This window comes from Gambusia affinis, linkage group LG02, assembly GCF_019740435.1.
Source record: "Gambusia affinis linkage group LG02, SWU_Gaff_1.0, whole genome shotgun sequence".
Classification (NCBI taxonomy): domain Eukaryota; kingdom Metazoa; phylum Chordata; class Actinopteri; order Cyprinodontiformes; family Poeciliidae; genus Gambusia; species Gambusia affinis.
Genome location: NC_057869.1, coordinates 18,041,280 through 18,053,953, shown reverse-complemented (window position 1 = coordinate 18,053,953; position 12,674 = coordinate 18,041,280). Strand labels below are relative to the sequence as shown.

At 37.8% G+C, this 12,674-nt stretch overlaps 1 protein-coding gene across 6 annotated transcripts in view; it reads left to right on the top strand.

Moving 5' to 3' along the window:
• plekha7b (pleckstrin homology domain containing, family A member 7b) overlaps positions 1-12,674 on the top strand; it is a 90,245-nt gene that overhangs the window by 44,034 nt on the left and 33,537 nt on the right. For 4 of the 6 annotated variants that reach the window (XM_044100084.1, XM_044100059.1, XM_044100074.1 and 1 more), the window contains exons 6-10: positions 2,322-2,433; positions 3,496-3,600; positions 3,889-3,961; positions 4,413-4,513; positions 8,994-9,172. In XM_044100084.1, coding sequence (XP_043956019.1) covers positions 2,322-2,433; positions 3,496-3,600; positions 3,889-3,961; positions 4,413-4,513; positions 8,994-9,172 — 570 coding nt within the window. Of the gene's footprint in view, positions 1-2,321; positions 2,434-3,495; positions 3,601-3,888; positions 3,962-4,412; positions 4,514-8,993; positions 9,173-12,118; positions 12,312-12,674 lie in introns of those variants that run through there. The other 2 variants (XM_044100069.1, XM_044100091.1) reach the window with 2 other exon arrangements.

Here is a 12,674-nt window from a genome sequence, read left to right as displayed (position 1 = left end):
TATAAGTTTTTTCCCCCTTTTACTTAATGTCTGAATATGCACTGATTAAGTCTCAGTGATTTTTAAATTACCTGCTCCTGCCTCACTCGCTCATTATGTTCAACAAATTAAAATCTATTGTTACAGTAACCAGTTTTCTGTTTAGAGGATCTGATGCAATTCTTTGCAAGTACGTGATGTAATATTGTGTAAAGATGCAATAATTATAACCAGTAATTCATAAGACACTGTTGGTTGGTGAAAATTGCCTAGCCTTGGTCTCATTATGGCTCTGAATACAGTATTTATTTGCATATGTTTTCAAAGTTCTTGTAAATACTATGCCCTGCAAAAGTTTTTATTGCCTTTCAACAGTTTTTTTATACTTTTTGTTCTCTTTAAACGTTTTTCTCTTTGAAATTAGAAACATGGATGTATTTTATTGTGATTTTTATAAAATAACCATGAAGCGGAGCAAAATGAGGGCAACCAATTGTTAGTTTGTGACCAACCTGTGTATTATTTAATCTAAGTATAAATTCATCTGTTCTGTGAAGACCTCAGACATGCGTCAGAGGACATTAGTGAACCACCAGCACCATGAAGATTAAACAAAATACCAGATGGGTTAGGGATGAATAAAAGTAATATCTTAAGTTTTGACCATCTCACAAACTGCAAATCAAGACTTATTTTTCCACCTGAACAGGCAGGAAAGGCAAGGAGAGTATTAATCAGAAAAGCAGCCATAGTAATTCTAGTGGAACTGCAGGGATCCACAGCTCTCATTGGCGAATCTGTCAATGTTATAGCCAGCTGATGAGCACTCCACAAACCTGAGCTGTGAGGAAGAGTTTCAAGAGGAAAGCTATAATTTAAAATCAAGGTGACAAGAAGGTACTCAGATTGATAGAAAATAACACAGGAAATATATGAAAGAAGAACACGTGTTTAGATGAGATTAAAATAGGAACTTTTTGACCAATATGTAAAACGCTATGTTTTACAAATTGGTATGTAATACCAATACTGCTTCATCACTCTTGATATACTACATCTAATGCCAAACATGGTAGTGGTAGCATCATGGCTTTTTTGTTTGTTTGTGTTTTAATGAGGACAGAGAGCCTTGACTAAGTTAATGGAAAGGGTGAAGAAGCAAAACACATGGAAATTGTGGAAGAATCTTCAAGAAACTATTCAACTTCCAGCAAGGACCCCAGACATGGTTCTGGCAACAGCGTTTTATTATTATAATGACTCAGTCAAACTCTAGATCTAATTCTATTTGTAGAATTTGAAAAGACTTCTTTTCAGATCATCTTAATTCAATTGTACCATTTTAAATTTTGCAGAAAAATATATTCAAACTCTAGTCTCCACATGTTTTAGAGAAGTGGTAGTTATTTAGGTTTCGTCACTACCGATTTATGACAACAACAGCTGTTGCAAATATATGTATTTATTCATGAGAGTTTTTATATATGCAACTAAATAAAGCCTTTGTGTAATGTCACAAACTGTCTTAAAATAAGTAATGTTCTGCTGAGAAATCTACTTCATTAAAACAAGATGTTAAAAGAACACTGCAGTTCCACTCAGCTATGTGAACTATGTTATCTTTAATCCTGGGATTTCATTGATGTGTTAATGGGAGTTTTTTATTTCACAGACGGTAAAGACCATTAACACTGAATAAAATAAAAAAAACAAGGCTAAATAAAATCATGGTGTAGCTTTTATGATCTGCACAATAAGGTGGCCTGGAGTTGCTTCCAAGACAAAAAGAGCAGGCAGCTTTACTAAAGTTACACAAATCCTTTTTGTTGTTTCTGTGTTTAATTAGCCAGTGCAGCCTTCAACTCTGGAGCTGCTAACGGTAAGAATGGCTGTGGTCCAAGAGTTCTCCTAAACTCCTTTTAAATTCAGCTATGTTTTCAGTCATTAAAAACATAGATTCTGCTTGAGCCTTTGAAAAATTAAGATTTTTGGAGATCGTATAAGTTGTGAATTAGATGATTTGCCCAGACAGTTGTGTAAAATGGGTGCGTTTTCCCCTTGTTTGTTTTTGCGTAGCATGTTTTCTGTGGGATATATTCAAGTACCACAGAGCTCTTTCCACTCCAACTAAAACATCCTACTAAAGAAGCCATTGGCTGTGACAGATCCTGTGTTAATGTCAGGAAAAAACCCCACATCCTTTTATATGTGAAAGCTCAGCACATGCCTGGTCTCTTTTTCACCGCTTGTCACTACAGGAATCAAGAAGGAACATCGTTATTCCAGGCTCCTCATCCTGTCTGTGCTGCTCATTCTCATTCACACTGTGCTGTCAACTGCAGGATAGAGTCCCGCATGTCCAAGCTAACGGCCAATCAGAGGTCACCCAGCATGGTCGCAGAGTTCTCCAGGGCTGTGACCCCAGCTGCAGTGGATGTTGCCTCAGGATCAAAGGTGAGCTTCATTTTACAAGGAATTAAGTTGATGCACGTGTACATTTTGGTTTCATTTTGTGGTTTGTTTTACTAAAGAGACTCACAATTTTTAAGTCAGGTGACAAAAATGATGATTTTTCGTCTTCATTCCACTTTAGGAGAGAGCTACCCAAAATACTTTTCAGAGAATCCATGTGAAGGATGTAGCCAAGTCATCGAGCAATCAGAAAAAAATCAACGCCTTATTATGCATGACTATATTATATACCACGGTCAAGTCAAGATACATTTCTGCATCTTGACTTTAAGCAAGTTGCTTGGTTTCTTGTGACTATAATGCAAGCGCCTCAGATGGGATCTTTCACCTGCAATGGCAAAATGCAAAATGTCCATAAGGTCTTGTCAAGAGTTTGTTGTTTTTGTTTTGTTTTTTTGCTTGTTTGTTTTTGTTAAATGATGAGGAAACCCGAATACTGGCAGACCAGGGTTATCAAGAAATCACCTGTCTTCTGCAAAAAGTAGGCTAAAAGATAAGATGCATCAAACAACAAATTCAAGAACAGATGAGAAAGAAAGTGATGTATTTCAGTTTTTAAAGTGTTTAATCAAAACACCTCTAAGAGGTCATCAACAACTCATTCAGTTCTACAAACAGGTGTGGTCTGCAGAAAATTTGCAGACCTGTAAGCATTACTGGGTCAGTTTAGGTCAGTGTATAATATTCAACAACAAGAAAGAGACTGTAATCCATGGAAGAGTTCCAAAGGGAAAACCAGTGCTAAGCAGAACAAACATAATAGCATCATTTCTAGTTGTACGCACCTGAAAAAAGTGCAGGAGAAGCAACTGAATTAATGACATCATCCTGACAAAATTGTTATTTGTTATTAACTCTGTTTATCTTGATGAAAGACTAGAAACAGAACAACCCTGTACAGAGTAAATGCTTTTTCACAACACTGCATATGAACACAGTTTTGCTTTGTTTGTCAATGTAATCTCACATAGGTAAAATCAATTGACCTCCTTTACCCAAGCCGCCACACAATTAACTGTTCATGGCCCTCTTTGCTTCCCTAAGACCTCTAGAGGAAGCGGGAAGGTCCACAGCTTTGGCAAGAGGGATCACGCTATTAAAAGAAACCTCAACATCCCAGTGGTAGTAAGGGGCTGGCTCTACAAACAGGTGAGCACAAATTCTCCTCACATTTCACAGAAGTCATGAAAAAGATAAAAACGCAACAGCTACAGAAATCAGAAAAATCTAGAATCTTTGTATCAAATTCTGCAAGACAAAAAAAAAAGTGGTGTGCAATTATTGCTTTAATGATATGCACATAGCCTTCCCCCACTCACTTTTACTAACAAGCACACTATTCCCAAGCTGCTTCTTAATTAAAATGTGACTTGAAATTCTCTCCTGGAAGGAAAACCTCTAAACACACTGCGCTTTATTTTCTCCCTTCACCTCCAGGACAGCTCTGGAATGAGGCTGTGGAAACGGAAGTGGTTTGTTTTGTCGGACTACTGCTTGTTTTACTACAAAGGTGAGTCTGTGAAAAGTGCACTTTGTCAGAGTTTAAAAGATAGCAGTGAAATAAAGCGCAGAGACCCTCGGTGATCTCCTCTGCTGTCATTTAGAATAATGTCCCTCTGTTGTTACCTATGTGGCATCCTTGGCTTTCAGTCACGCTCAACTTTTCCGACCTTATCAACTTGAAGTTCTTTATTACAGAATTTAATCTCTGCTTATGTTGCTGTGGGCTCAGCCTCTTCTTCTCCATTAATCTTCCTGAATAATAGATAAACCGCATGCCCCATTGTGGCCCATGCTAGCACATGGCCTCATGGAGACAGATGTCCCCCATGACTTAAGTCTCACTCATTTTCCTGCTGTTTGTGAAATTGTAATTGCTCATAAACACCAGACAAGCTTTAGCCTGAAGACACTGTTTGAACAGCACTCTACATTTATGTGTGTTTCTGCGTTTGTAACAGACAGCCGAGAGGAAACGGTGCTGGGAAGCATCCCTCTGCCCAGTTATGTCATTGCACCAGTGGAGCCAGAGGACCACATAAACCGCAAATATGCTTTCAAGGTAACACAGAAGCGGATCTGATCTGCTTAAAGCTGTCCTGAACATATGTAACTTGGAAAGTTGTTCAGATTGTAGTTTTAAGTCAAATTCACTCAAATAAATTTAATATTCAGTTTTTATTTATCTGAAATAAGTGTATTAGATCTTTGATCTCTACTTATTTGCATTCTCCCATGTTTTGCATCCAGCTCAGTTGTTGTTTTCGGTGTCATAGTGGATTGCTTAGTAGTAGATAATCTAATCAAGTTAGCCCTGCAGGCTCATGAATGGTCTGCATTTTTTGCCTAATATGAAGAGAAGGCGGGATAAACATTTTTAATGTGCTGCCCATATAAGCACGTGTCAAGGGCAGGCTGCAGGACTGTAGCCTTCAAATTAAAATTAAGTCTGCAAATGATGAACTTTCTCCATGAAATTTGAAAGGAAGCATACTTTGTTTTTTAAACATTACTCCTTACAATTGAATAGTTTGCTTTATATATAATAACAATTTAAAGAAATATAGTCACCAGAGACAAGAAGACTAAGCAATGATTTACATGTGTATAGCAGTGTGCAGTTTTAGATTTTTCTAAATCTCACCTTACAAAACTGTTAGATGAGGAGAAACACAATTCTATGATGTGATAAAACCAAACACATTGTTTTGACTAAATTCCAGTACTTGTGCAGAGAAAAATGGGCACCTTCAACACCTTACCTTCTCTGAACAACAAAGTTGTAGATCCAGCAAAAGCATCTGGATACAATGCATCACATTTAATTAGTAGTACATATTGAGTAGATAGGTGGGAGTTATCATCAGGTGATCTGGATGTTTAATGTGCGTGTTCTTCTAAAAGTCTTGCCAGTTTCGTAGGTGCATTGATCACAGTCTTTCTTGGCGACATTTTATTTGACTTAGAGCTTCATATTTGTTACATGTGGGAAAATTTATTGCAGTTGTTGAATGTGTTCCGCTTCTCAGTCACATCCATTTCTGGCAGATTTAAACTGGATGTGTTTTTGGAAATCAAATAAGACAAAGTAAGAATGAAAACGTGCACTATTTTCACTCGATAATGGGTTCATGAGAAGCATTTGATTGGCAACAACACTTTTCAGTATTGTCATGTTGCTGGTCAAGTGAGTGTGTAGTTAATTTTTTTTTTTTTCCGCAATGAAAAACTAAATAAAATGGGATGTACTTACCTTAGCATGGGATTATACTACATACATTTTTAAAAAATATTTAACATGTCTTTTCCTTACCTACAAAGACATTTTTTTTTTTTTTTTAGCATTTTGGGAATCCTGTCCCTGTGTGCCAATATTTGGTAGTTTCTCTTTTACACAGAGGTTGCAGTGAAGAACACGGATGCCTGAATGTTTGATCCGCTGTTTCAGCTCCAGGCCTTTCTGTTGCAATCCTTTCAACCTCTTTGTGCGTTTTTTTTTGTTCTTAGTTTCTGTGTGTAAATGTGTGAGAGTGTGCACACAGTGCAGATGCCTATGAATTGTGTCTCTTGAGCTTCACAGCATACAATGGAATTTGTATGATAATTGCAGCTTTTGAAATATTAATCTTACCTTCAGCCTGTTCCCCATCTCCTCCCCCTTGCTAGTCGAGGAGTATGTATAGATGTACTATATAGGGTTAGATTAGATAATGAGACAGGGTTCTGCTCTACCACCTTGTACTGAACAGCTCCTTCACGAGCTTGAAATATCCTTTACTGCTCAGAATGCATGACCGCAGCTTAGAGAAAGGGAAGTTACTTAATGTTAAAGCTTCTAAAATGTATTGTGATTTACAAACTGAAAAAAAAAAAAAAAACTCAAGGTAGTAGGAAAAAAAAAATAATCTAACGCAAGATGGTGCAATAGTCTTGAGTCTTCCCACATTTCTTTATAGTTTGTTTCCAAGAAGTCAAACCTTCTTGTGATATTTTAAAATGTTCTTGATCAACAGTTCCTCAGGCTTTCTGAAGGTTTTTCAAAGTTTTTCCCTTGGACTTTGGCTGCCTTTGTATTCAGCTTGAGTTTATTTTTGTTTGATGAGCCACCTAACCCTGACCTATGAATTGTTCAGGAAGAAAAAAAAAATACTTTGGCACTTTGTCAATAGCAACCTATTACAAATATATAATTTGTTCCCACTTTTTAAGCTGAACTGTTACCCATTCTTGCTTTCTGTGACACCACAGCTGGATCCATTTTCTGTTCTCTCTATCTGAGTCAGCACTGATCAGCTGTAACTTCCTGTTGTTTTCTGTTCTCTTATTTTTGCTCATCTCGCTGTGTTTCTCTCATTCCCTGTTGGTCAATTGCCTTCCATTGTGATCCGGTGTGTTTGCGTGGGCGGAGTGAGTACTGTTCTCTGCGGGTGGCCGTCCTGAGTCTCACAGGCTTCCTGTCTTGCATGAATAGGTATTGGATTTCACTTTAGACTCATTGGTAGAACACCATCCTCACCTTATTTCACTCCATATCCTGCCACTAGCCGCTGAGTGCGCATTTTCAATGTGCACTTTGGCCTTACCATAAGCAAGCATGACTGCAGCGAGTCATCTGTGAGACAATGCCAGAGTATATCTGACTTTCATCAATTTTAATATAGTTTGCCTGCAGACAAACAGGTCCCTTGTTTGCAGTTAAGTCTCTGTCTATTTAGACATTGGCACATTTGTTTGCTATCTTGGTGTTGCATCTGAGTAAATACAAAAGATCCTGTCTATCATTCGAATAAGAATTGGGCATAAAGTTTATGGAATACAGTCATATGAATGAAGGTCAGTGCTTGATTTATTTAAAACCCGAAATCCTGTTTTGTGACGTTGGAAACGTGGAATGCTCTGGTATGTTTAGTCGTCCATGTTCCAGTGAAAAAGCCAGTGTGAATTGTTGGAAACTGACCGGCCCAGGATGAAGCTTATTTGATTTGCTGATCACATTCAGCACTAACAGTATCAATTTCAGAGGCTCTGGTATTTGTCTTGTCATGTCGCTTGTTCCTTATCGCTTTTCATCATTATGGTTGGCTGGTTGGCCCGGTTCCATCTGTGTCTGCCACTCTTCTCTGCAAATTCATTGCATTTTGTTGTATTTATGTTGCCATCAGCAATTGATCTTATGCTGGATATTCAATAAATTTGATTGTTTGAAAATGTAATATCCACTTTTATGTTATCATGTGAGATATTAACATCATTCACTCAGTGTTTCATTTAACTTTAACAACTTTTAATAGGCTTTACTATATAAGTAAAATATTTTTTAGCTGTAGTATTATAGTATACTTACTTTGTCAACCTTTATCAGAGTACATTTATTTACTCCACAAATACATTTATTTGTCTGTGTGTGTGAGGGGGGGGGGGGGTGTCAGGGGGCTTTGGTAAGATAAAACTTAAGATGAAGCTCCCTGAACGTTTTTCTCCAGATTCTTTTTTATGTACACAGATCTCCACCCACCACAGCACTGAAGTACAGAATGGGCTTATAAATGTGGAAATAAGGCTAATAAGACTGAAATTACAGTGGTTACGGTTTAAAAGCCACTGACTGTCACTCTAAACTCCGAGAGTGAATTTTAAATTAACTGAGCCCACCCTAACTCCTCACTGTTGGAGAAAGAGAAAAGCATAGCCCCTATCATTATTATATGAACAAATACCTAAAGTGATTATCTGTTTTCTATCTCTAAAGGTTTTTGTGTCTACAGTGAACCTTACTTCATTATTGCTTGTTCTCCTTCAACAAAACTCCACCTTTAGTTCATCTTCCAGGGCCAGTTGTGGTGTAGATTTTTTTTTACCAACTTTTGTCTAACTTAGTCCTACTTTATGCATTAGAAAAACACAGGAGAGGAGAAAAACAACCTCAGAAAATCATTGTGGTTCCGGAAGTGTAAATGCACCTTGAGATTTAGCTTTTTGGTAAGATGAACACTGTGTTTAGCATAAAATAAGGGTTAATATGTAAGAAAAGAAAATATAATATAATAGTAAATAAACCTAACTGTTAAGGGAATGGAAATATTATGTGAAGTCGACTTTTTTGAGTTTATATTATATGTACCTGGAGTATTGAATCTCCTGTAGACCTAAACGCTTGCTCCCACAAAGCACCAACAATATCCTCACAGTTTCCCGCTGGAGCTGCAGTTTCCGGTCGAGCGTCTTTTGTATTTTTTTTCTTCTTGTTTGCTCCAAGTTTTGTTCTCGAGAAGGATTGCAACTGCTTTATTGGAAATCAAAGGGGAAACGATATGTGTTGTCTTTTTTTCCTTCCAAGAAGCAGCAAACATTCTTACTGCTTCTGCTGCAGCGCTTTTGCTCCTCACGTAAAAGCTCTTATAAAATTTCTCTGCAAACTTCTGAGTTTAAAGGTTTCAGTGAAGTTTTTCACTCATCATCCTCTCTGACAGAATCAGGAAAAGAAAAATCTCTTATACCTTCCCTCTCTTTCTGCCCTCCTCTGATATCTCCCCTTTTGACAGGCAACCCACACTGGAATGCGCTCTTACATTTACAATAAGAACTCTGTGATTGGCTCACAGGCGGAACACTGCGGGATGCGGACATATTTCTTCAGCGCGGACACACAGGAGGACATGAATGGTTGGATCCGGGCCATGAACCAGGCTGCGCTAATGCAGCAGAGTCACACTATAAAGAGGTTGGTCCCACTCTCTGCTTTTTTCTGTGATTGGTTGGACGTTTGCTGGTGCCAACACAATCCGTGAAGCATCGTTTCTACAGACTGAAAAGGGATTGAAGAGCTCTGTAAAAAAAAAAAGAAAGAAAGAAAAAAAGTGTAGCATAAAAAGAAGTTTTATAAATAACTATTTTATTCTTTACAACTAAAACTTGATAAAGTGTTTTTTTCTTGGATGTAATTTATTTAGTTTTACTATAAAAATATCCTATACTGCGAGCCAAACTCTGCCCAGTAACCCTGAGACACAATTATGTCTTGCTATATAGTAAACTGTGTTTGTCATATGCAGTTAACAGTTGTGGTTATGGGAGTAGTCTCAAGTTTTTTTTGTGTGTCTTACTAAACCTTCACAACGGATTGCAAAAAAATCTCCCGTAGTCATCCTAGCCTTTTACAGCAAGAATGCTGCATCTATGAAAAATGTTCCCTGAACCACACTTATACCTCTGTAATCAGCAAGATGCACTGCTTAATATTGCCGTGCTGCAGAGTTTTTGTGTAGAAAAGGAATAAATGCTGTAAAACTATATCAATAGCAACCTATTACAAATATATAATTTGATCCCACTTTTTAAGCTGAACTGTTACCCATTCTTGCTTTCTGTGACACCACAGCTGGATCCATTTTCTGTTCTCTCTATCTGAGTCAGCACTGATCAGCTGTAACTTCCTGTTGTTTTCTGTTCTCTTATTTTTGCTCATCTCACTGTGTTTCTCTCATTCCCTGTTGGTCAATTGCCTTCCATTGTGATCCGGTGTGTTTGCGTGGGCGGAGTGAGTACTGTTCTCTGCGGGTGGCCGTCCTGAGTCTCACAGGCTTCCTGTCTTGCATGAATAGGTATTTGATTTCACTTTAGACTCATTGGTAGAACACCATCCTCACCTTATTTCACTCCATATCCTGCCACTAGCCGCTGAGTGCGCATTTTCAAATGTGCACTTTGGCCTTACCATAAGCAAGCATGACTGCAGCGAGTCATCTGTGAGACAATGCCAGAGTATATCTGACTTTCATCAATTTTAATATAGTTTGTCTGCAGACAAACAGGTCCCTTGTTTGCAGTTAAGTCTCTGTCTATTTAGACATTGGCACATTTGTTTGCTATCTTGGTGTTGCATCTGAGTAAATACAAAAGATCCTGTCTATCATTCGAATAAGAATTGGGCACAAAGTTTATGGAATACAGTCATATGAATGAAGGTCAGTGCTTGATTTATTTAAAATCCGAAATCCTGTTTTGTGACGTTGGAAACGTGGAATGCTCTGGTATGTTTAGTCGTCCATGTTCCAGTGAAAAAGCCAGTGTGAATTGTTGGAAACTGACCGGCCCAGGATGAAGCTTATTTGATTTGCTGATCACATTCAGCACTAACAGTATCAATTTCAGAGGCTCTGGTATTTGTCTTGTCATGTCGCTTGTTCCTTATCGCTTTTCATCATTATGGTTGGGTGGTTGGCCCGGTTCCATCTGTGTCTGCCACTCTTCTCTGCAAATTCTTTGCATTTTGTTGTATTTATGTTGCCATCAGCAATTGATCTTATGCTGGATATTCAATAAATTTGATTGTTTGAAAAATGTAATATCCACTTTTATGTTATCACGTGAGATATTAACATCATTCACTCAGTGTTTCATTTAACTTTAACAACTTTTAATAGGCTTTACTATATAAGTAAAATATTTTTTAGCTGTAGTATTATAGTATACTTACTTTGTCAACCTTTATCAGAGTACATTTATTTACTCCACAAATACATTTATTTGTCTGTGTGTGTGAGGGGGGGGGGGGGGGGGGGGTGTCAGGGGGCTTTGGTAAGATAAAACTTAAGATGAAGCTCCCTGAACGTTTTTCTCCAGATTCTTTTTTTATGTACACATATCTCCACCCACCACAGCACTGAAATACAGAATGGGCTTATAAATGTGGAAATAAGGCTAATAAGACTGAAATTACAGTGGTTACGGTTTAAAAGCCACTGACTGTCACTCTAAACTCCGAGAGTGAATTGTAAATTAACTGAGCCCACCCTAACTCCCCACTGTTGGAGAAAGAAAAAAGCATAGCCCCTATCATTATTATATGAACAAATACCTAAAGTGATTATCTGTTTTCTATCTCTAAAGGTTTTTGTGTCTACAGTGAACCTTACTTCATTATTGCTTGTTCTCCTTCAACAAAACTCCACCTTTAGTTCATCTTCCAGGGCCAGTTGTGGTGTAGATTTTTTTACCAACTTTTGTCTAACTTAGTCCTACTTTATGCATTAGAAAAACACAGGAGAGGAGAAAAGCAACCTCAGAAAATCATTGTGGTTCCGGAAGTGTAAATGCACCTTGAGATTTAGCTTTTTGGTAAGATGAACACTGTGTTTAGCATAAAATAAGGGTTAATATGTAAGAAAAGAAAATATAATATAATAGTAAATAAACCTAACTGTTAAGGGAATGGAAATATTATGTGAAGTCGACTTTTTTGAGTTTATATTATATGTACCTGGAGTATTGAATCTCCTGTAGACCTAAACGCTTGCTCCCACAAAGCACCAACAATATCCTCACAGTTTCCCCCTGGAGCTGCAGTTTCCGGTCGAGCGTCTTTTGTATTTTTTTTTCTTCTTCTTTGCTCCAAGTTTTGTTCTCGAGAAGGATTGCAACTGCTTTATTGGAAATCAAAGGGGAAACGATATGTGTTGTCTTTTTTTCCTTCCAAGAAGCAGCAAACATTTTTACTGCTTCTGCTGCAGCGCTTTTGCTCCTCACGTAAAAGCTCTTATAAAATTTCTCTGCAAACTTCTGAGTTTAAAGGTTTCAGTGAAGTTTTTCACTCATCATCCTCTCTGACAGAATCAGGAAAAGAAAAATCTCTTATACCTTCCCTCTCTTTCTGCCCTCCTCTGATATCTCCCCTTTTGACAGGCAACCCACACTGGAATGCGCTCTTACATTTACAATAAGAACTCTGTGATTGGCTCACAGGCGGAACACTGCGGGATGCGGACATATTTCTTCAGCGCGGACACACAGGAGGACATGAATGGTTGGATCCGGGCCATGAACCAGGCTGCGCTAATGCAGCAGAGTCACACTATAAAGAGGTTGGTCCCACTCTCTGCTTTTTTCTGTGATTGGTTGGACGTTTGCTGGTGCCAACACAATCCGTGAAGCATCGTTTCTACAGACTGAAAAGGGACTGAAGAGCTCTGTAAAAAAAAAAAAAAAGAAAGAAAAAAAGTGTAGCATAAAAAGAAGTTTTATAAATAACTATTTTATTCTTTACAACTAAAACTTGATAAAGTGTTTTTTTCTTGGATGTAATTTATTTAGTTTTACTATAAAAATATCCTATACTGCGAGCCAAACTCTGCCCAGTAACCCTGAGACACAATTATGTCTTGCCATATAGTAAACTGTGTTTGTCATATGCAGTTAACAGTTGTGGTTATGGGAGTAGTCTCAAG